At 52.6% G+C, this 22,846-nt stretch overlaps 3 protein-coding genes across 3 annotated transcripts; all 3 read left to right on the top strand.

Moving 5' to 3' along the window:
• The first annotated feature begins 1,612 nt into the window (after positions 1 to 1,612).
• On the top strand, positions 1,613 to 3,667 carry C1QA (complement C1q A chain). Its single transcript, XM_042883177.1, has 3 exons — positions 1,613 to 1,771; positions 2,459 to 2,630; positions 2,714 to 3,667. Exons 2-3 carry the CDS (start codon positions 2,468 to 2,470, stop codon positions 3,280 to 3,282), a joined length of 732 nt encoding a protein of 243 aa, XP_042739111.1. The 5' UTR covers positions 1,613 to 1,771; positions 2,459 to 2,467; the 3' UTR covers positions 3,283 to 3,667.
• A 689-nt stretch (positions 3,668 to 4,356) lies between these two features.
• C1QC (complement C1q C chain) lies at positions 4,357 to 5,988 on the top strand. Its single transcript, XM_042883175.1, has 3 exons — positions 4,357 to 4,462; positions 5,033 to 5,222; positions 5,362 to 5,988. The coding sequence occupies exons 2-3, from the start codon at positions 5,042 to 5,044 to the stop codon at positions 5,916 to 5,918; spliced, it is 738 nt and encodes a 245-aa protein (XP_042739109.1). The 5' UTR covers positions 4,357 to 4,462; positions 5,033 to 5,041; the 3' UTR covers positions 5,919 to 5,988.
• A 1,353-nt stretch (positions 5,989 to 7,341) lies between these two features.
• C1QB (complement C1q B chain) lies at positions 7,342 to 9,402 on the top strand. Its single transcript, XM_042883176.1, has 3 exons — positions 7,342 to 7,422; positions 8,041 to 8,209; positions 8,695 to 9,402. The coding sequence occupies exons 2-3, from the start codon at positions 8,050 to 8,052 to the stop codon at positions 9,267 to 9,269; spliced, it is 735 nt and encodes a 244-aa protein (XP_042739110.1). The 5' UTR covers positions 7,342 to 7,422; positions 8,041 to 8,049; the 3' UTR covers positions 9,270 to 9,402.
• Positions 9,403 to 22,846: the final 13,444 nt, after the last annotated feature.

Raw genomic sequence — 22,846 nt, forward strand, 5'->3', positions numbered from 1 at the left:
TACTGCCCTCCTCTGAACACGTTCACACTCACCTCCCAACCTGTGCCTGTGTCTGGCATTTCTCCATCCCAGACACAGCACCCAGCATCTACCTTTGTTGAATTTCATGCCCAGTCTATCTAGATCATCCTGCAACGCCTCTTGTCCCAATAGAGGGTCAACTGTACCTCCCATTTCAGTATCATCAATCAACTTGCTAAGGATGTATTCAACTCCTGCCTCCAAATCATTGATGAAGATGCTGAATAGGGCTATTCCTAGAGCTGAGCTGTGGAGAACACTGCTGTTGCTGCCAACAAGAGGTATCCCATCCACTGCATTTCTATGAGCCCTGTCATTGAGCTAATTCATTGCCCAACATAGCATAAATTTGTTTATCTCACAGCTAGCCAATTTGTCCAGAAGGATGCTATGAGAGACAGTGTCAAAGGCCTTGGTGAAATCCAGGAAGATTACACCCATCACCTTCCTCTTATTCACACCTTATCACAGAAGGAGATCAAACTACTGCAGCAAGACTTTCCCCTTATGAAGCTATATGGACAGTCCCTGACATCAGCTTTGTTATTAAATGCTTTTCAATAGCACGTGCTCTTCACCATAATTTTTCCAGGTTCTGAGGTCAGGTTGAGGTCCATAATGCCCTGGATTTTCTCTTCTGTCTGGTTGGTGGTTGGGTATCATGTTGGTTTGCCTCTGGTCAGCACGGACATCCCCAGATTCCCAAGATCTTTGCTAATTGTTGAGAAGGGTCCAGCTCTTATTTCACTTAACTCCTTCAGCACTTGGGGGTGAATCCCAACAGGCATCAGGGACTAAGGAACATTCTACAGGTACAACTGGTCCCATACAGCTTTGGCGACCTCAGATGGAAAGTCACTGCTCCCCCAGTCATGGTCTTCCAATTCTTAGGTCCAGGCAGCCCAAGATATATCAGTAATACAAAAACTGAGGAAAAAAAGGCATTGAATGCCTCTGTCTCTTCACTACTTGTCAGATGAATGTCTTCAGTTCAACGTTTTCCTTGGACCACCTACTTAAAAATGTCTCTTTTTTTCTGGTCTGAACACGCTGGCCATTGTCAACTCAAGTTAGGCTTCGTCTTATTGTTTCCTCCCTGCTGCTCTGTACTTTCCCTGTGAAGCCAGACCTCAGTTCCAGAGGTCATATATTTTCCTTTTTTGCCCTAATTCCACGAGAAGTTCCCTTTTCAACCAAGTCTGCCCCACTTTCTTGACTTGTGGCCCATTGGGATTGCCTCCTCCTGGACTTTAAAAGGAAATTGTGACAGGAATTTGTACAGGCCTGGGTCAGGCCACATATATTTCCAGGGATTGCCCAGGTCTGGGTGGTGACTTTACCCCCAAGGGGACTGGGAAGCAACTGGGAAGCCATGGAGACAATGGCCCCCAAGCATGGTGGCTCTGAAACGAGGACACTGGGCACCCCACCACCTGACAGGGGTTGTCCCTCGCATGGCAGTGCCACCTCACACTGTGTCACACTGGGCCCACGTCTCTGTGCCTCCCTGTGCTGCAGGATTTCCCTCTGAGGGGTCAGTGCTTTTGCTGAGCAGGCTGTTCCCTGACAATTACTGGCACAGCCGGGGTTGAGCGCAGAAAAGGGAACCACGCAAGCAAGTGAAACTCGGCAGCTCTCTTCTGCAAACTCCGTGCATGCAATTCCATCCCCCCAGCCCTGCTCCCAAGGAAGAGCTGCCAGCAAACGGAGCAGCCAGCTCTCACAGCTCTGTTCTCAGCCCAGCAAGGAGGTAAGTCACCCTGAATAGGTGGGGATGTAGAGCTCTTCCAGAACCTCTCTCCAGCCCTTGCTGTCTGTCCCCTTTTACAAGCGTATGAAGTAGGAAAAGGGGGAGAAGATGATGCTGAGGGGCCAATCTGCCTTCAGTCCACCACATGGATGTAGACACAGGTTCTGCAGGTCTGCTCCAGGCTCTTGATACACGTTCAGGATGTCCCTCCTCCCTCTCAGGTCTGTGTGCTGGGGATCTGCATCGCTCCTGCTCTTTTATTTCTTTCCTTCTCCACCCTTTCCTGTTTCTCTCTATTCTGCTGTATCTCTTTACACTCACTGAATGCATTTCATCCCCAAGATGTGAACCGGAGGTTTTATGCCCTGCTCCACGTCCCACAGCCCTACCATGGGCACCTCAGAGCTTTTCAGTAACATTTCAGATTATGCAATGAAACAGCAATGTTATATTCAACGCTGTGCATGGCATCTGGCTACCCGAGTTAGGCAGCACATAGGTGGCATGGTAGGTCTGTGTCTGAGCACACACTTGTGTCTGCACATTGCACATGCCCACAGATCTGGAGGAAAGCACATATTTATGTTTGTATGTCTGTGTTCAAGCTGCACCCCCTGCTATGTGCACCGTGTGCATGCTTTTTGTGTGCTCACCTCCACTCCCAACCCCCCCATGCTGTGCTTGCAGGGAGACACGATGCAGCTCAGCCTTTGGCTGATGACCAGCTTCCTGGCAGCAGTGCTGGGCATGGAAATGCTAGAGGATGATGTGTGTCGGGCACCGAATGGCAAGGATGGCTTCCCAGGGATCCCCGGCCTTGATGGGAGGCCGGGGCAGAAGGGTGATGTGGGAGAGCCAGGTAAGGGCGAGCCCAGCGATGTGGGAATGCTGTGGGCATGCTGACCATGGCATGAATGGTGCCTCCCCACTGCCTCTCCCCAGGGAAATCAGCACCAAGGACGGGCATCCGAGGACCCAAAGGAGACAAAGGCGAATTGGGGCCTCCTGGCATCCCAGGGAACCAGGGCTACCACGGTCCACCGGGTCCTCCAGGACTGTCAGGGAAGCCGGGGCTCAAAGGGGCCAAGGGGAATGCCGGCAGCTTCCAGCAGCAGCAGCATCCTGCCTTCTCTGCCTCGCGGATGACGCCACCGTCCCGCGGCACCACAGTGGTGTTCGACAACATCATCACCAACGAGGAGAACTCCTACAGCCCCCAAACCGGGGAGTTCACCTGCAGCATCCCCGGGATTTACTACTTCGCCTACCAAGTGATCTCCAATGGAGACCTGTGCCTGAGCATCACCAAGAACTCGGAACGCGTGGTCAGCTTCTGCGACAACAACAGCCGCAACATCCTGCAGGTGAACTCGGGCAGCAGCGTGCTGAGCCTGGCTGCGGGCGACCGGGTGTCTGTGAACACCATCCCAACAAAGGGCAACCTGATTTACCATGGCACCGAGGCAGACAGCGTCTTCAGCGGCTTCATGCTGTACCCGCACTTGGGATGATGGACCGGCAGCCCCTTGATTTGTCAGCCCAGATCTGAGCTGCTTAGCACCTGTGTGTGTGTGTGCCTGTACGCGTTTGTGCCCTGCAAGGGCGTGGGGTGGCCTGATATGACAGCAAAAGGGATGGCCTCCAACTGAGCAGCGGAGGTCCCTGTTGCCTGCAGGAGCCAGGCAGCTCAGCCCAGTGCCTCCTGGAGGTCAAAGGCTCCCGGCCTCATGCTCAGACCTCGTGCTGGAGGGGATCACTGGTCTCCAGCTCTCTGTGTGAAATCACTGCGTGCCAACTGCTTTTGCGCCTCTAACCATTGTAAGCACATCCCTGGCACAAGGCCAGCGTCGCCTCTCATGTCCTCCCCATCACTGAAAATAAACCTCTTTCCTGACAGCTGTTTGGGTTTTCTTTTCCTATCCACGCACTTTTAGCAAACTAATGATGTCCTGAGTTGTCCAAAGCTGTCCAATAAGGGAAGTGATCCCAGCTTGTTTCTGGCCAAGAATAGACCCCCAGCTGTGCAGGAGAGATCAGGGCATACAACTAAAACCTTCATTTACGAGGAGGAACAGGGGAAGTTTCTGGGACTAGCCTATATCTGTCCTTTCCCCACTTGAAGATACAACATCCTAACCTGGGATGCTGGGACCTGAGCACCAAGCAGGTGGAGAAGTCAGCCTCGAGGAGCAGCAGTCTTTTAATCACTAGCATCAGCTCCTGCTGCCCGTACAACAGCACCTCTCTCCCATCACAGCCCGGTGTTCTTGCACCAGCCCTTTGTTGCACAAGCTGTCCTGGCTCTGTGGAGGTGGTTTGAGGTTCTGCTCCTCACCCAAACTTGTTGTTCATCTGCTCAGAAATGAGATGAGGATAAGAAGGAAGGGAGGGAGGGTTTGTGGCACATTTCTTGCTTGTGGTTCACCCCACATCCATCCTCTCAGCCCCTGCTGCTGCAGTGGTGAATCCTGGCACGAGTGCAAGTCTTGCTGGATGACCAGGAAAGTGCTTGCTCAGAGAAAATGGCCAGGCAGGAGGATGTGAAACTCAGCTGGAGAGGCTGTGTGTCCCCATGGGGAGCTTTCCTAACTCTGCGACTTCCTTCAGGAGGGTGTTGCACTGTGTCGTTTGGAGCCAGCAGGCAGTGCTGGCAGCAGGCAGGGATCCACAGCGCTGGATCCTGTGCCAGAGGTAAGAGATGCTGCAGGGCTCAGCTGTTTGGGGTGGGCTGCATGGATGAGGGTCCTGCAGCATGGTGCAGTGCTGGGTGGGGTGAGAGGAGGAGGAGGCAGAGGCACTGCCAGCACCCCAGCTGCACACATCTCATGCCCCTGGGCCAAGCACTGCCATGGAAGTCCCTTGAATGATGGGGTCTTGATCTTGGCGGGCAGAGTCAGGAAAGTCAGGCTGCTGCTGGGGGAAGGGTGAGATCAGCTGGCTGCAGGGTGCAGCACTCTGCAGTGGGCTGCATATCTGCAGAGGGCTTGGGATGCTGAACCAAGAGAGCTTGGGGCTGGAAATGGGCACCACAAGGATTCATCAGTCTGTCTGGGGTTGACGATGAGCTTCCACTCATCTGCCCCCATACCATCTGACAATTTGTATAGGAAAACGATGTTGAAGGCACAGCCATCACAGCCAGGTGCTCCCGGTGCTGTGTCCCTCACAGCAAAATGCCTCCTTTGCCCCATGTCCTGAAAGCTGCCTTACTGTGGCCCCTCATCCCAGCACCTTTTACTTCTTTCCCTTTCCATTATCCAGAGCATCAAAATGGGGCAGAGTTTTAGGGAGCTCCTTCATCTTGCCCTCACCCTCCTACTTCTGCGTCTGGAATCTGCAGTGACCAGTGATCCCCCACACAACTGCTATGGGGCTCCAGGCCTGCCAGGCATCCCAGGTGTGCCAGGCAGGGATGGCCGGGATGGGCTGAAGGGAGCCAAAGGCGAACCAGGTGAGTGAGCACTGAGCCTGCCTCAGTTGCAGGAGAGCAAAGTCACCACACTGTGCAGACTGGGCGGGTGGGAAGGTGTTGGGGTGCTTCTCCCCATGTCCTTGCACTGTGGCTGACTCCACTTCCCATTGCCCTACAGGCATTCCAGCTATTCCTACTATGCAAGGTCCCAAGGGCATGAAGGGGGAGCCGGGCAGCCCAGGTTTGAGGGGCAAGATGGGCCCCATCGGTCCTGCTGGTCCCCCTGGAGACCAGGGGGTGATGGGTGCTCCTGGACAGCAGGGGCTTCCTGGCAGCTTCAAGAGGATGCACCAGTCAGCATTCTCAGTGACGAGACAGACTGGTGAGCACCCCATGAAGAATGTCCCTGTCATCTTCAACAACGTCATCACCAACACCAACAACGACTACAGCACCACTACAGGCAAGTTCACCAGCAAGATCTCCGGCCTCTACTACTTTGTCTACCACAGCTCAATGGAAAGGAACCTCTGCACCCTCCTATTCCAGGACAAGGTCAAGAAGGCCAGCTTCTGTGACCACAAGACCAACAGCATCCAGGTTACCTCTGGAGGAGTCCTCCTCCATCTGCAGGCTGGGAATCAGGTCTGGCTGGAGGTGAATGATTACAATGGCATGGTGGGCACTGGTGAATCTGACAGCATCTTCTCAGGGTTCCTGCTCTTCCCAGACTAGAAAAGCACCAGGACTCACCAGCACACACAGCTCTGTCCCCTTCCCCGTCAATAAATCCTTCCCCAGTGTGGCTGGCTGAACATCTTTATTTTCACAACTCGCCTTTCTGCAGGTGAAGCCCATGTGTGGCCATAAGGATGCGGCGTGCACATGAGCCTCTGTAGGTGTGAATTATGTCTGCCCAGCACCTGGACACCCCTGAGTCCTCTCTCCCATTCATAATCCCCATCTGCAGGGCCCCTACCTGCACCAAAAGCATCAGGGACTGTTCCCATGACCACACGCACACAGTGCCCACAGAAGGGGGTCTAAGAGTCCTCCAGGAAGGGGTTCTGATATTCCCTTTTCCATCCAACTGGATTCAGTATGGTTGACCACGAAACCTCGGGACACCCCCATGGACCCATTCTCATCAGGGACTCTACCCAAACAATTTCAGAGCACAGCCAGAGGGCTCCATCACCTCCAACTGCACAGAGCACAGGCAGCAGGGACAGAGCTTTTGTTGCTAGCTGGGAAGAAGTGGCCAAAGGGCGCCAGAAGATGCTGCATGATGGGTTACCATGGATGGGGAGAAAAAAACAGCCTGGGGCTGAACCCAAGGAACCCCCTCAAGGATGACCATTATTTTCTCATTGCCAAAGTGCAGAGTGGCCAGGTCTTGTTGGAGGGGCTGGGTGGATGTGGCTTTGTGATAAAGACCCGGGGGTGCAAGGTTTGCTCTGTGGTATCTGCACCAGAAAGGGGCCATTCAGGGGAAAGGGCAGGGGATGCCCAAGAGCCAGACTGAAGGAGCTTATGGCTGTGGAGGCTGTAGAACCAAAACCCAACAGAGATTCCTCTTGTACAGTAGGAAGCAAGAGCTCATGTCCCCTGAATGTTCTGTGCTTCACTACCACAGGCATCAGCAGAAATTGGGATTGGAAATGCTCATATCTCAAGGTGAAATCATTTCCCATTCCCAGCCTGGGGTTCAATTCAAGATGATAAATGCTTAGGCCATGGCATGTCCTCTTGTCTGGTGTCATTTCCCAGCACAGCTGGGTATGCACAGAGAAGCCTGAAGGATGCCAGCAAAGAGCACACACCTTTCTGCAGCACTCCTTTCTCCTTGAATTTGCACAGAGCAGATGGCAATACTCCTCAGAGCAAGCACAGAACAGCTGAGCAAAGCACAGAGACCCTGCAGGATAGGGCAGGCATCTCCCTGCTTCCCAGGACCAGAGCTGTGCACCTACGGGGTTGTGTGTTGCTGCTTCAGGTCTTCACATTCTGCTGAGCTGATAGCATTCATAAGGGATATGAAAGTGACACTGAAGAAAGGACTGGAGCTAAAGATACAAAAAGGGATGTGGCCAGATTCTTTCACAACTATCCTCACAGCAAACTTCTGCTTCCCCTTAGGGTCATTTCCAAGCAGGACACCAGTGTGTCCCGCTCTATTTCCCATCCCGTACAACAAGAAGCTGACAGTAGGAAGGCTGAGCCCAGCTCCCTCCTGCAGGTAGGAGCACATGGGGGACCTGGCAGCACCGGAGGGACAGTCACCCAATGCTGCTAGGGCTTCTTGGTGGCTGGGGCAGAACAGAAAGGGAGTGCTGGGCTGGGGATGAGGGGATCTCTGGTGGGACCCTGATAGCTTCTGCCCTACCTAGGAGAAGGAGGAGAAGAAAAGGGGGAATGAGGGGGACCCAAAGGGGTGGTCAGGGATGAGCACCATTCTGAAAGATGCTGTCACAGTAGGGCTGGTTGGATACAGATATGATCCTGGGGTTAATCAGGCATGTGGCAGGACAAACAGGGAATTAACACAGATGTTAAGAGGGGATATCTGCAAAGGCTAAAGCTATTCCTCAGGCATGCCAGTGGGAAGCAAGAGCCTGAAACTGCTCTGGCAAAGTGATTTGGCTCTATGCTTTGCAGTGCATAAGATGAGGTCCCAAAAGTTCTGGTCCCTCCAAGACCACGAGGAGAGTGGATTTGGCCCTACAACAACATATTCTCCCTCCTTCATGGTATCACTCAGGAGGGCATCTTCTTTCAGAGCAGCATAGAGTGCTTCCCCATCCCTCCCACTGTCTGAAGCCATGCGGCACCTCAGCATCCTTCTGTGCTCCAGCAGGAAGACAAGATGCACACCATGTGGGTGGTGTTGATCTGCCTCACTGGAGGGCAGCTGGCGAGTGCCACGCTCTGCAAGACTTATGGCACCATCCCAGGCATCCCGGGGTCACCAGGCCAACCTGGCATCAATGGCAGAGATGGGGAGAATGGTCCAAAGGGCGAGCAAGGTAAGGAGGAAGTTATGGGTGTGGAAAACATCATCAGTGAGAGCAGGAAGAGGTGGTGCCAGGCAGATGGTTGGGGGAAAGCAATTCAGCACAAATCCCTTTACAACAGGTTCTTTGAGGTGCTATCAGGACACGGGGTGATACTCAGGGAACTAGATAAGATAAGAGGTAATGGCCTTAAGTTGTGCCAGGGGAGGTTCAGGTTGGATATCAGGCATCGGTACAGGCTTCCCAGGGAGGTGGTGGAGTCACTGTCCTTGGAGGTGTTCAAAAGCCATGGAGATGTGGCACTGAGGAATGTAGGGAGAAAAAAACACCGTAAAGGACCTGGAGAGGGCAGAGGGCAAGAGAAGCCATGCCAGTTGAGTGAGGGGCTCTGCTGTCCCACAGCTCAGCACAGGTATCTGAGGTTTACTTTCCATTGCCCCTCTGCAGATCCACTGGGCTTAGCTGCGGCCACAATCCCTCTTTGTCCTGTTTTCTAGGTCCTCCTGGACTCGTGGAGCACGAACAGGACATTGGTGAAAAGGGAGACCCAGGAGAGCCAGGATATCCTGGGAAGGTTGGCCCCAGGGGATCCCCAGGTTCAAAAGGACTGCCGGGCCCCATGGGACCCCCTGGCCCCCAGGGAGACACCGGTGACTACAAGGTCACCCTCAAGTCTGCCTTCTCCGCTGCCAGGACCATCAGCATCTTCCCACGCCGGGAGCAGCCCATCCGCTTTGACCGCATCATCACCAATGAGAACAGACACTACGAGAACCGGTACGGCCGCTTCACCTGCCAGGTCCCCGGCGTTTATTACTTTACCTACCACGTCACATCCAAGGGCAACCTGTGCCTCCGAATGAAGAAGGGACGGGGCGGCAGCAGGGGTGAGAAGGTGGTGACGTTCTGCGACTACGTGCAGAGCAGCTACCAGGTCACCACGGGAGGCGTGGTGCTCAGGTTGGCAGTCAATGAGTCTGTCTGGTTGGAGCCGACAGAGAAGAACTCCATCGTGGGGATCGAAGGGGCTGACAGCATCTTTTCTGGGTTCCTGATTTCCCCTGAGGTTTAGCTGCTGCCTGTACACTGGTGAGAGACTAAGAGTCTCTCACCCTTGGAATTACTCTTAGTTCCAGATTTGGTGTCCTAAGTGTGCTGTGTCCACATTAAATGACAGCTCCTTGTGCTGCCGCTGACTCCTAGAATTTGCCTCCTTCCTTATCTTTGAGCTCAGCCCTGGAGCTTTCCCACGCCTTGGGTACAGTGTGGGAGGAGGGAAGGGAGAGCAGCTCATTACAGAGGTACCCAGGGAAACTCCCAATCCAGGGCTGATGAGGACAAGTCCCTACCCAGCACTGTCCTTGCCTCTGGGAGCTGTCAGGCAGGTGGCACCAAGCTGAGGTGTGTGAAATGCACGTGGGATTCTTGGGATGCAGAAAAGGAGAGTTTTTGTAGGGTATGGGATTTTAAAGAGGTTGGGCGGAGGGGAGGGGGATAGGGGATCTCATGTGGGAGAAATGGGCCAGCATTTGACCCCCAAAATACTTGCATGGCAGCGTACACCCACTGACCTGAGCCCCATCAGGTCTGCAGGACACAAGGAAACGAGGAGCTGCCAATACACCGGAGGACAGGGCTGCCATTCAAAGAGACTGGGCAGGAGGGAGAAATGAGCTGCTAGAAACCTACTGACATTTAGCACAGACAAACACAAAGTCCTCCGTCTGGCATGGGATGACCCCATGCAGCAGGACAAGCAGCGGGTGGGAGGAAGCTTTGCAGGGAAGGATCCGGGATGCTGATGGACAAGATGCTGAAATTTTCTGCCCTTCTACGTAATTGATATAATCCTTTTGGACTTTTGAAAAGGTCTTTGTCAGAGCCCCTTTTCAAAACTGTCTGGCCTAACACCAGCATCGGCCAAACAGTTCCTGGGGTCTTGGCTGTACCTAGAGAGGGTCAGTGCAGAGAGCAGCTGTCTCTGAAGTGCAGCTCCGTGCTTATAGAGTGGGAAAACTGCTGCAGAGAGCAATACTTCCTCCCGTGGGTGTCAGTCTGCACAAGTCTAGCTCTCAGCAATGCCACCTCAGGAGTCTGCTTTATCCCTTCCCTTCCCTTCCCTTCCCTTCCCTTCCCTTCCCTTCCCTTCCCTTCCCTTCCCTTCCCTTCCCTTCCCTTCCCTTCCCTTCCCTTCCCCCTTTCCTTTTTCCTTCTCTTTTTTTTTTTCTTTCTGTTTTGTTTGCTTTGTTCTGTTTCGGTCTTTTTGTTGTCTAATTTAAATGCCACCGCAGCTAAAATTGGTGAAGCAGCATCTCCTCGTGGCCAAGCCAGAGCTCACACCGCGGAGCTGCACCAGGTGGTGCTGTGGCCCTCATCTTTGGAGTCAGACCTCCACCGAGGTCCAGCATGTGCCCATGCAGTCACCAGGTGCTCAGAAGATATTGCCTAAAAGCTGAGGCAGGTGAGGATTTTAGGAGATTTCAGAGCCAGGCTTGTTAGATATGTGCTTCGCCAAGCAGCAGGGGGAAGCTTTGCCCTTTCAGTACTGGAGCTTATATGGATTTGGTGAGCTGAAGGCGGGGGGAGTGGTAACCTGGAGCAGGGTGCTGTGCAACATGCTGAGTGCCTATCAGTATTCATGGAAAGTGAAGCTAAACTAGAGATCAAAGCACATCAGAGTGTGTTTAGAGTGGGAGTCATGGCTGTGCTGTAAGAATAAGCCAGGGATGCCAGTTCTGCACTCTTGTTGGGTGTCTAACATCCTTCACAAACACTTTCACAGGTGTTGATTCATTTATCTTGAACCCAGTCGGTCCCTCCTGAAAAGCCCCAAAGCATTTCCTTCCCCTTGGCCTCCCAGAGCCAAGACAATGGATGCAGCATCCCTGGAGGTGCCCAAGGCCAGGTTGGATGGCAGCCTGATCTCATGGGGGGCAAACAACCCACAGCAGGGAGTTGGAACTGGGTGGGCTTTAAGGTTCCTTCCAACCTAAGCCATTCTATGATTCTATGAAAGTCAGTGATACCAAGCTGGTGGCTGCCCTCCACTATGCCTCTGCCCTTGGGCAGGGTTGTGTAATAAGACGATGCTTTTTTTTTTTTGCATTCTTCCTTCCTTCCCTTCCCCAGATCGAGCATGTGGGGAACCCTGCACAGGATCAGCCCTGCCTGTATGGCTGTGATGTTGGCTGACTTCAGGCAGAGGTGTTACTGGGGAGGCTCACCAGAAGAGACACAGAGAAACCAACTCCCATTAGGTGGGATGGAGGCCCATGCAGTCATTTCATCGCCAGCAGGGCAGGACCCTGCAGAAGCCTGCAGCCGGACTTTGTGGGGCTCAGATTCAGATCTGCTGGGTGCAGGACGAGGACTTGCAGCCTCAGTGTTTCTCCTGCAAGGAATGGATGCAGCGCTCAGCCATCTGAGACAGGAAAGCGAGGATGCACAACAGCTTCCATCCCATATCTCACCTTGGGGTATCTGACGAGTTTGTTTCCCTGGGCCTACTCAGGCTTTTATTTTTGAATTCAGATGAGATTTTGCCTGGAACAACACACACTGGCTTACCTTCCCTTTTCCCATCCCCTCTGTATGAGCTGGCAGCTGTGGAGGGCCGGACACCAAGGGGTTAAGCCCTGCCTCCTTATGAGGAACAGCCTTCGCAGAGCTGCAGAAAGGCTCTTTCTTTCCCCAGCAGATCTCTGGGAATGAAAAGTCTGTGTTCCAGATATTAAATTACTCATAAAATAGTCGTCCTGTCCCCGAGGCTGCTCAGCAGCCCCCAGCCCCCGCTGCCCGCGCTGCCGGGCCACTGATGTGCATCTGCATGTCACCTCCTGCTACAAGGTCAATCTCTCCAATTTAAAGCAGCAACGTCGGAAAGCAAACCAGATTTCAGCCAGAATTAGCTTCAAATGGAGCATTCAGGGCACCGGCACTGGGGTGGGAGAGCAGGATGGGAGGGACCGGAGCACAGCCATGGGGTGATGGGACGAGGCTTACAAGGCCCTGTGGCATGGCGGCCGGTTGGGGAGGATGCTTAGCAGACAGGGAACGAGGTGGGAGGGCTTCATGCATCCTCTTGGCTTGCAGCAGGGACCTCAGTGCCGGTTGCTTTGCTGCAGCCCCAAAGCAGGCCTGGCTGACCTGCAGATTGGAGCTAGGCCCAGGTTTCTATAGGGATGCACAGGGACAGGTGCTTCAGCCCTTGTTTTGCAGAATGCGCCGGGAGCGTGAGCTGTGAGCTCAGCTCTGTGAGGCTGTGAGACAAGACTCGAGTCCCATCCTTGCCTTTACACCGCCATGAGTCTGGAGGTGAGTACTTGCGTGCATTAACGCCCAGCAAATGTAACAGGCACTTGCAGCAAAATGCAAGCCACACAAATAAAGGGGCTGTGAGAAAGAAGGGACAGACAGAGAGGGAGATAATTTCCAGCTAAAAAAAGGGAGATTTAGACTGGGTGTAAGGAAAAAGTTTCTTACAATAAGGGTGGTGAGGCACTGGCACAGGTTGCCCAAAGAGGTGGTGGTGCCCCATCCCTGCAGACACCCAAGGTCAGGCTGGAAGCTCTGAGCTCTGATGGAGCTGTGGGTGTCCCTGCTCAGTACAGGGTGTTGGACCTGATGGCCTTTAAGGGTCCCTTCCAACTTAAACCATTCCATAACTCTGTAAAAACAACACGCTTTCAGCAATGCACGACCAGGCTGAGAGATCTACACTGAGACAGATCAGTCCAGTGTTCATCTGCTCACCCCCCACTGCCCTAAATCTTGCACGTACACGCAGAGAAAAAAATCATGCAAGGCAGCAAGGAGCTGCGTTGTGAGATGCTGCCATGTGCGGTCTCGTGAGGGCTGCAAAGACGCAGGAAGGTCCCCAGGGAAATGTGTGCAGCACACACGGGCACATACCTGAAATACCCATCTGGTTTTTTAATAGGAATTATCTGCAAGGCTGCAGTTCTGTCTGACTCAGGGCTGAGGGCTGCGGAACAGCCCCCAGGCTGAGCGAGAGGAACGCAGCCCCCAGGGCTGAATGCTGCTGCCCAGCACTCCCTCTGTTCCCATTATGTGCCAGGAGAGCTTTTGTCTGGGGATACTGGCATGTGCAGTCACCAAGGAGACGGAGCAGCCGCAGGTCATCAGCACGCTTCCAGACGAGCTGGGAGGGACACACGTTCCTGAATTCGGCTGCATGCCTGCCTGACCAGCAAGGGAATCCCCAGCACCCTCCGAGACCTGGTTTCTGCTCCCTCAATGATCTCTGAGTTATCATCGTCCTGCTGATGCCTCCAGCCCTGTGTGGAGCAGCATAATCCCTCGAGACGCAGGAGGGACTGCACTGAATCACAGAATGGTTGGGTTGGGAGGAATCTTAAAGATCACCCAGTTCCAACACCTGCCATGGGCTGGGTGCCCACCACCAGCCCAAGCTGCCCAGGGCCCATCAGTGGCCTTGCATAGCTCCAGGGGCACCCAGAGCTCTGGGCAGCAGTGCCATGGCCTCACTACCTCTGAGTAAAGAATTTTGTCCTAACATTTAGCCTAAATCTCCATTCTTTCAGTTTAAAACCATTTCCCCATGTCCTATCGCTGTCAGATTGTGTAAAAAGTCAGTCTCCCTCCTGCTTGTAAGCTCCCCTCAAGTACTGGAAGGAGGCAGTGAGGTCCCCCCAGAATCTTTCTGTCTCAATTTCCAGCCTCATCCCTTCTTCGTTTTACATTTTTTTTTCCTAGTAAAATGCATCGCAGGAACATCAGAAGTGTCTGAATATTTTGTGCTTATGACCCCAAGGATCTCAACCAGAGCATTCATGCACCCTGAGCCCAGGCAGGCAGATGCATCCCCCATTTATTATTAACACATTTTGCTCTTTGTGACTCTGAGTTTAATTTAGTTTTTCAAGGCAGCTTGTGTTGCTCTGGGTTTTGCTCCTATTTCTCCTCCCAGAGTTAAAATGTCTAATAACTCCTATTTTCCCAAGTTGCACTTTTGTCTTAAATGTCCAAACTCTTCCTTTGACGTTTTGCTGCAACATCACTTGTGCTAGGAGTGCTCAGAGAGGCTCCAAAGTAAAGGTCAGAGGAGACAGGCAGTGGCCCCAAGGTTTCCTCCAGCAATTTGCAGCCACAAAAGATCAACAGCCAGGAAAAGACACTGGGTTCAGCTGCAAGGCTGCCTGCTCGTGGCGTGGCACAACCGCTTGGCACAGCCTCACAGCACAGCTTGAGGGCTTGGGCAGAAGGTACAGATGCTCTGCCTTGTGAAGAACCGACAGATAAAATGGCACAGGCTGCCCAGGGAGCCTGGGAGTCACCATCCCTGGAGGTGTTCAAGAAGAGGGTGGATGTGGCACTGAGGGACGTGGTCTGGAGCGGTTGATGGTTGGACTGGATGATATTAAGAGATCGTTCCAACCTTAATGATTGCTCTAGAGAGTGGATTTTCCAATGGCTGTAGAGTCACAAAATTGTAGAATGGCTTTGTTTGGAAGAGATCTTAAAGATCATTGAGTTCCAACCCCTTGTTATGTGCTGGTTGCCCCCAACCAGATCAGACCACCCAGGGCCCCCTGGCCTTGTGCACCTCCATTGCATGGGGCACCCATACAATGAGTCTAGTACGATATCGAGACTCCTGCTGTCACCTTAACACAGTTTGGTTAAAAAGTGAGTGGCCCAGGCTGTTACTTAGTGCCCCCAGCCACCCCCAGCCAGGGGGCCAATATCCCCGGACATCATCCTCTGGCTCAGGAAGAGCAATCTCTGTACCATCAGCATTTCCATGTCCCACAGGACGCGAGCAGTGAGCCCTGCCAGGACCATGCATGCTTGGAGCCCTGTTAGCTTGGGCAAGGTGCCCTGTGAGCACCTCCTTGTCCCTGGGGGTGTTCAAGAACCACGGACACGTGGCACTGAAGGAGTTGGTCAGTGGGCACGGCGGGGATGGATTGGGGATGGGCTTGGTGATCTCAGAGTTCTTTTCCAACCTCAATGATTCTATGATCCTACAATTCTGGCATCCTTGCAGCCACATTTTGGGGTGCACGTTCACTTTGCTTCTTGCTGCTGCGAGTGTTTCTCTGCTCAGTGAGACACGGTGTGTGCATTGCCCTTGACTGGGAATTTTCCTGCTGTAGATGCCATAGACCTCTTTGAGCCGCTGGCAAGCAACCAAGGGGGCATGTTTGAGCTCAGAGCAGAGCGAGAACGGCTGCACATTTGTGCATATTTCCCCTTCCAGCCCAGACATACACTTCAGGGCCCTGTTCCATGCCCTGAAAACACAGACGGGGGCTGTGCACGTTTCGGGGTGGACTGTTTGACATCCCTCAGCTGCTGGGGCCATTGTGCTGCTTGTTTTTGCCTCCCCGCTAATCGGGGGCTGTCTGCTCTGTAAAAGGCCGGAATACAAAGGGCAAAATGCCGCAGCAGGAGATGACCATGCTTGAGCCAGGAAAATCCAGCCGACATTTTCTTTCTTCCTCGGTTTTACCACTAGATGTCATAGGAAAGGCAACGATGTTCTCCAGCCCCTCGTCCCCCCACCTCTGCCTCGGTGGCCTTCGGAGCGCTTTGTCTGGCAGAAAGAGCCCCTGGAGAACCCAACGCCTGGGATTCGGGGTTTCAATGGGTATTGAAATGCAACTGAAACCTTTTTCCCAGCGCCTGGCTAAGCCGCCCGTGCGGACCCTCCCGGGAGGGAGCCGCACGTCACCCTTTCTCAAAAAGACAGCGCCGTCACGCCAGGACCCGCTGCACCTACAGCAATATGGTCCCTTCAGACGAGTCGCACAAACAAGGCCTTTATAGGCACTTTCTTTTCTTCTGGAGTGGAAGGGAGAGAGCTGGGGGAGAACTCGGAGGCGTCCCACCGCAGCAGAGCAGCAGACAAAGGCGCGTAATGAAAGGGGCACCAGCAAATCCTCTTACAGGGCCTTCGTTTGGTGCACATTCACAGCCTCGGCTCCATCTGCTGGGGGGGATCCCCAAAGGCGGGGGGGAGAGGGGCTCTCCCTGCCCTGCGCCGCCAAAGCAAGCAAAGTGCATTCAGGGAGTGAGAAAGGGATGAAAAGGAAGAAAAAGGCCGTGCCATGCCGCTGCAGAGCGCGTGGTCAATGCAGCTCTGTGATGCCACAGTGGGAGCGGGGAGGGGGCTGCAGCTGGGGGGAAGGGAGGCAGCTCCTGGGGGCTGTGCAGGCACTGCTGCGGACCTGGGGTTGAAATGGGAGCATGGAGACCCTTCTTGTGGGCAGCGGGCACTGCCAGGGCACAAGAGCCTCCAGCCACCCTGCTGGACCCTCTGTGACCCTAACAGTGCCTCCACAAGCCTGACTGTGCTTTGACATTGCTGGGCTGGGGGTGAAGCTGCAGGTTGTCACTTGGCCCCGTGGGGAGTCAACGTCTTCATGACGGTACCCCGTCCCACAGGTGTTGGGGCACCACGACCCTGCAGGAGTGGTGGGTGCACAACTCAAAGGAAATGAAGGAGGCTGGTGGGGCTCTGTGCAGGTGCAGCGATATCCCACATCACGCAGTGATGGCACTTTTGCCACACGGGTCTTGGTGCTGTCGAGCATTGGTGAGTGGGTATGGCAGCGATGGGATGATGGTTGGACTCGGTGATCGTGGAGGTCTTCTCCACCTTTGGTGATTCTGCGATTCTATGATTTTGTACAGATGAGGTCAGAAGGGCTGCATCTATCAGCCTTCTCACCATCACTGTGTGAAGATGCTTCCTCAAAGCCAGCAGTTGTCAGGAACAGAGGAACTGCGGGACCTCAGCAGAAGGTGAGCAGCAGCATCAAGAGCACTCATGTAGAGTAAGGAAATCCCTGTGTCTGTCAAGGGATTCTAGTTCAATTGGGGTTTTCAGCTCCTAAGAAGACCAGGCAAAGCTAACAGGACTGTGTTTCTCTATGAGACAGGGGAAAGCCAGGGATGCCTTTAGTGCAGCCTGTAGAAACCATCTGTCCCTCCCTGGAAACAGATGAGGAAGGTGACTCAGTAAACAGCACACGATAATAGAGTGATACCCAATTGTGGATGCTGCAGGACATCAAATGTGCCATCTCCCGTGAGTTCACACTCACTGGACCTTCTTTTTCCTGTCCATCCTGCGTTCTCAGCTCTCTTTGCATTGTGAATGGATGAGCACAAGAATGTGTCTGACTGGGTCAGACCAGACCAGGACGTGATGTTCCCTCTCATATGGTCTGATTTAATTTCTGCAGATAAGGCAGCTTGTGTCTCTTTTCTAGCCTGGCGTCAGTCCAGTCCAGGGAGTGGTCCTTCCTCTTTGGTGGCCTGAAGCCAGTGCTCCAGGAGCCCTTCCAACTCCATCGTGATGCAGTTGGGTCATGCACTGAGAGAACATCTCTTTCCTGCAGCTGGGTGGAGATGTCAGGAAAGAGGGACAAAGTGCTGGAGAAACAAAGAGGGTTGGGGTTCCCAGGTTTTTCTATAGATGGCGGTGCAGAGAGATGTGAGTAGGAGTGGGGCTGAGGTCAGATTATTGCTGTTTTGGGCAGTCCCATCAGGCTCTCAGAGGCTTTCAAACATGGAAAATGGGCAGCAGTGCAGTGGTGACAGCTACTTCCCACCTGGGAAGATTCAAAGCCCTGTAATCAGAGGTGCATTGCCACAGACATGTCCATTATCTGCAGAACGCTCTCTACTGCATGCAGAAGTGATTCATGAGCAAGTCAAGTAACTCTGGATGCCAAGGCAGTGATGAAGGTCAGACAGTCTGCGTGTGGCTTTCCAGGGTGAGAGAGTGCAAGACATAGACAGCAGTGGACTGACAGGCTTCACCAGTGATGGATAAAGGTACTTCTGGAGGTCAATGTGCATCAGCCACACCAGCCTGATATGAAGAACTGCACTATTGTGTCATGCTTATGTGGCAAGATCTCAGGTGGCAGCTGCCCCGTGTCGCAGGCATCCCAAGGGAGGGACTCCATGCAGAGCAGAGAGTGGCCATGGAGGAGCAGCAGCTGATGGTGTTACAGAGTGACCACAGCCACCATTCTCCTGCACCACTCAGGGAAAGGAGGTAGAAGAGGGTGGATGCTGGGGAAAGTGTTTTTAGTTTACTTTTAGTTTCTCACTGCTCTAGTCTGTTATCAGTAGGCAATAAATAACATTAATCTCCCTTCCTGGTGATTGTTGAGTGATTTCCCTGTCGTTATCTCAACCCACGAGCCTGTTTTCATCATATTTTCTCCACCTGTTCTTTTAAGTGACTCCACATTACCATCAGTAGACTTTAAGCTGTGGCTGACCTGGATGCATTTGGAAGAGCCAGCTGGAGCAGTTCTTCCACAGGTGGGAGAATACATTGCTTTTGTCCAGCCTAGCTACTCCAGAAACTGGGAGAGGCACATGGGAGGAAGAATGGGTGCAAGAACATCACTGGTGGGACCCAAGATCACTGCAGTGGGCCCAGTGAAATGAATGCATGACCACAGGGTGTATCCTGTGCCCAAAGAGAGAGATTGGAGCCCCAGGGGTGCTCACCTCCTGCCTTTCATCCCTACCATTGCTCTCAGAGAGAGGCACTCACTGAGACCTGGTGATTTCCTCTTGCCCCATCTGAGCCTGCACTAAATAGGCCAGCAAAGACTGTGCATTCCCATTTATAGCTGCAGACCTCCCAGAGCCCAAAAGTACTCAAAACAGCACGCAGGCTGTTTCACTCCAGCTCAACTCACTTCACTCATCATGCAGCTGCCTCTCCTGCAGAGGAGATTTTCTTCTTCCCCAAAACAAAGTAAAGTGCTTCGTCTCCAAGAGCTGCCTTCACTGCATTTCTCCCCTTGCCATGCACACACTGTTATGCTCTCATGAAGAGTTATGCAGACAGGGGAGTGCTATGACCATGGGTCACTAAGAGCTGTGGAAAGAGAAAGGAAGCATTTTCTTTTTGCTATCCTTTAGTGATAACAAGGGACATGAGTAGATAGCAATAGGTCCATTGAACCAGGAATCCCAGGGGATGAGCAGCAAGCAGAAGGCTGCACCATCACTGCTGCCTTTTTGCATGCACAGGGCTTTGCTGATGTTCAGGCAGTAATCATTCTGATTTCTTGAGGAGGACTCAACTCTGGATATCACACAACTGTTGCTGGATGTTGTGCAACTACTGTTGGATATCAAACTACTATTTGGATATGGAAGCAGTGCTGTTGGATATGATGCAACTACTGTTGGGTATCAGGCATCTGCTTCCGGTAGTTCACATGGATTCTGGTGGGACAAGCAAGGGCAAGCATTGATCAGGGAGGGAATGATAGAAAAGGAAAAGAGGAATGCGTGGACATGGTCCTATTTTGGTGTGTCTGGCTTTCCATTTCTGTCTCTAGATCCCTTCTTCCTTAGCAGGGAAGACTCATGGTGCCTCATGAAATAAGGCCACATGCTTATGAAAAATATCAAGGGTTTATTTGCCTGTGCATGGAGGTGTGCAGGGAAACTTCCTCACTGCAGAGCTGCAGGACTGTGAGTACTTTGTTGCTGTAAATTCCTCGGAGAAGGTGTTGATCAGATGCACCAGTGCCTAAAACTCACCGGCTTGGTGCCCTATCCACTAGAAAGTCTTATTTGGGGAGAACAGCACTGGGTGCTTCAGAGCGGTACAGTGTGGGGTGTGATCCATTGCCAGAGGAAAGTTCCTGCCTTGCAGCCTAGGAGTCCTTAAGACACGGGGAAAAAGTTCAATACTCCTCCCAGGTCAGTGTTGTTTTTTGGATTTGCCTACGGCAGAAAAAAAAAGATAGGAAAAATATTGTTTATTTCTGATTTTCTGAAGAGAGAACTGTGTGTCTTCAGCCTCCACCAAACCCAGATACGGTTCTATAGATCCTGCAGAGCTCGTGTTCAGAGGCAGCAAGTTCCCTGGGCAATCACACAGAGTGCAAAAGAACATTCCTGATGAAAAGGATCAGAGATTGCACCAGATGATCTGCAAAGCCTCCAGCTCCCTTCATGCAGGCCAGCAAAGCCTCCTCGAGAGCAAAAAATGATTATTTGCTGTATTTGGTTCCAGCAGGATGCGAGAGACCGAGAAAGGGCTGTTGAGCTCAGTACTCACCAACACACACACGGCAGCATCTGAACAGGGTGCTTAAATCTGAGCCCTGCACTCTCGCAGTCTTGTTGTCAGTTCCATGTGTTCCTCATCCTGACTCTCCTCCAGACCTGGCTCTGCTGGGAGGGGCAGCTTGCCTCAGTCCCCCGTTGCAGGATCTGAGCCCTGGGAGCCTGCAGGGCTGGGAGCTGCTGCCTGCTCCCAATCTGCTGCCATACTGCGCTCCAGCCCAGCTCCCTCTTGGCAGAGCTCCTCCTGCACAGCGCTCCGGGGCTGCACTGTTTGCTTATCTAGCACCGTGATTTAACACAGACGCAGGAACTCACACACTCTTTCCCAGTCTCCTTCAAATTACTTTATTGCTTCCTGTCAACTAGCCGAGCATATCCTGTTAATATACAATCCCCAACGAACAGTTTTCACAGCATAATCCCCCTCTGTCAGATAACGCAGCTCACCTCCCAGTGGATGGCCCCATTCTGGGCACTTTGGGATGCAGGATCCTGGGAGCAGACAGGTATTTTTCAGTGAAGCAAACCTGCTGTTGTCATTACGTTTAAAGCACCAGGCTCCCTGGAGGTGCTCAAGAAACATAAAGATGTGGCTCTTAGGGACTTGGTTAGTGGGCATGGTGGGATGGGTTGGGACTGGTCTTAGTGATCTTGGAGGTCTTTTCCAACCTTAATGATTGTATGAGTGGGTGCAGAGGGGATGGGTTTACAGTTGGATGTGATGATCTTGGAGGTTTTTTCCAGCCTTACTGATTCTGTGCTTCTGTGCTGCTTCTGCAGCCCTTATGGGGGGTCTTGGAGCTGATGGTATCCTACCATTGTCCTTCCATGTGCCCTAGGGACTGTGGAGCTCCCAGCAATGTCCAGCCAGCAGGAAGTCTGCCAAAGGTGGTTGTTTTGAAGGGATATGTTGTGTCTATCTTCCTCTATCTCAAATCTTCCATCCACCACGCTTAGATCTCATGCTGACATCCTCATGTCCAGATATTGCATGTGCAGGATGTTGACACTGCCTTGTCTTCTTTAACCTCTTTTTGGGCTTTCTCCCTAACCTTGATGTACAGCTGATGTGCCAGATGAGACCATGTCATTGTTTTGTCCATACTACAAGATTGGAGAAGACCCTTCCAATGAACACCCCAGTGCTGGAGATTGCTGAGCCTCCACAGTGTCTGCTCCAAAAATGCCTCTTGCCATCACACTGCTGCTTTGGCATGAGGAAAAGGAACACATGAAGCCATAAAACACATCTGTAGCATCACACAGAGCCCTATTTTTGTAGCTGTATTTTCCAGGTTTCTCCTTGATCCTGGCCCTGGGACAGTTTATTTCTCTGAAGTTGTTCCTGGAAGCTGGGGACAAAGTTGGTGCTGATAGTTGGTTTACTGGCAGCTGGATCCGCCCTGGAGGCAGCCCCACAAAATGGGGCTCTACACTCTTAGCACCTCGTTAGCTGGAACATCTACTTAGAGAGCACAGTTTTGCTTGTCTGAGAAGAAGGAAAATCCTGTTTGACTGAGGAGAAAAACAGATCACTTATCTCAGTGACACCTGAACGGCTACTCCTGGAAATTGACTCCATATTAAAAACCAGTTGAAAAGAACTATCTGCCCTCCCAGGTAAATCAGGGCTAATTTAGTTCCTCTCTGCTGAGCAATGTGCTCTGTGCAGAGCTGGCCCAACACCCTGTATGTCCATGTCCTATGTCTGGAGGACTCTGTTTGCTTTGCCTCTTGCTCTGTTGCTCCAGCACCCCACCATTGCTCATCTCTTGCAGCCCCAGCCTGGGGCTGCAGCAGCAGCTCTTCCTCTTGGCAACCACAGCCCTCCAGACAGAATGCAAACCATCTCAAGAATAGAAGAAGCAAAGAGTTGTTTTAATTAAAATCAAATTAAAGACCTATCTGATCACAGCCTGGGGATGAGTAATGGGATACAGCAGCCTATGTCTCATGAGCTCAGCTTGAAGCACACAGGGCCAGCAGCCATTTGGCATGGCCATGCTGGAGGTCCTGTCCATGTCAATGTCATGCTGGTGCCAGGGACAGTCTGTGGGGCAAACCCACAGCATCTCCTGTGCGCCAGGAAGGGTTTTAATCACAGACAGGAGACAGACAATGGATTGCATGAGTCCAGAGCGACTCATACTGAAGATGTCCCAACTCTTTATTTGTTCCCATGGATTTCCCAGAGTCTTCCTGGATCCCTGATCCAAGAACTTGTACAGTTTCCATTTGAATCTCCCACCTTCTTGCATCCACAGCATTCCCTGCAAGGAGCTCCCCTGCCCACCTATCTTTTCTTCATGAACTTCACCCAAGCTTTGTCTGATGGTTCTTGTGAATTTGTGGTTGTTTTCCCCATGTGCACCGTTCATCCTCTACCACCTCCCTACTTGACCCTATTCCTCTCACTTCTGAGTCTGTTGGGAAGGATGAGTCCCATCTCAGACCCTGCGGGACCTACTGCTGACCTCCACCACTTGCAGCACCCACTGCTTACTCCTACCCTCTGCCACCATCTCTTAGTCAAAAAGACACAGAACATCC

Source organism: Lagopus leucura, unplaced genomic scaffold (genome assembly GCF_019238085.1).
Source record: "Lagopus leucura isolate 7727_CA_CO unplaced genomic scaffold, USGS_WTPT01 Super-Scaffold_100037, whole genome shotgun sequence".
Lineage (NCBI taxonomy): Eukaryota > Metazoa > Chordata > Aves > Galliformes > Phasianidae > Lagopus > Lagopus leucura.

Bases quoted from the DNA above. Each gene is read 5' to 3' on its own strand.
- C1QA (XM_042883177.1), top strand. From the start codon at position 2,468: ATGCAGCTCAGCCTTTGGCTGATGACCAGCTTCCTGGCAGCAGTGCTG. The intron at 2,631-2,713 runs GTAAGGGCGAGC...GCCTCTCCCCAG, and splicing joins GGGTGATGTGGGAGAGCCAG to GGAAATCAGCACCAAGGACG.
- C1QB (XM_042883176.1), top strand. From the start codon at position 8,050: ATGCACACCATGTGGGTGGTGTTGATCTGCCTCACTGGAGGGCAGCTG. The intron at 8,210-8,694 runs GTAAGGAGGAAG...CCTGTTTTCTAG, and splicing joins TGGTCCAAAGGGCGAGCAAG to GTCCTCCTGGACTCGTGGAG.
- C1QC (XM_042883175.1), top strand. From the start codon at position 5,042: ATGGGGCAGAGTTTTAGGGAGCTCCTTCATCTTGCCCTCACCCTCCTA. The intron at 5,223-5,361 runs GTGAGTGAGCAC...ATTGCCCTACAG, and splicing joins GGGAGCCAAAGGCGAACCAG to GCATTCCAGCTATTCCTACT.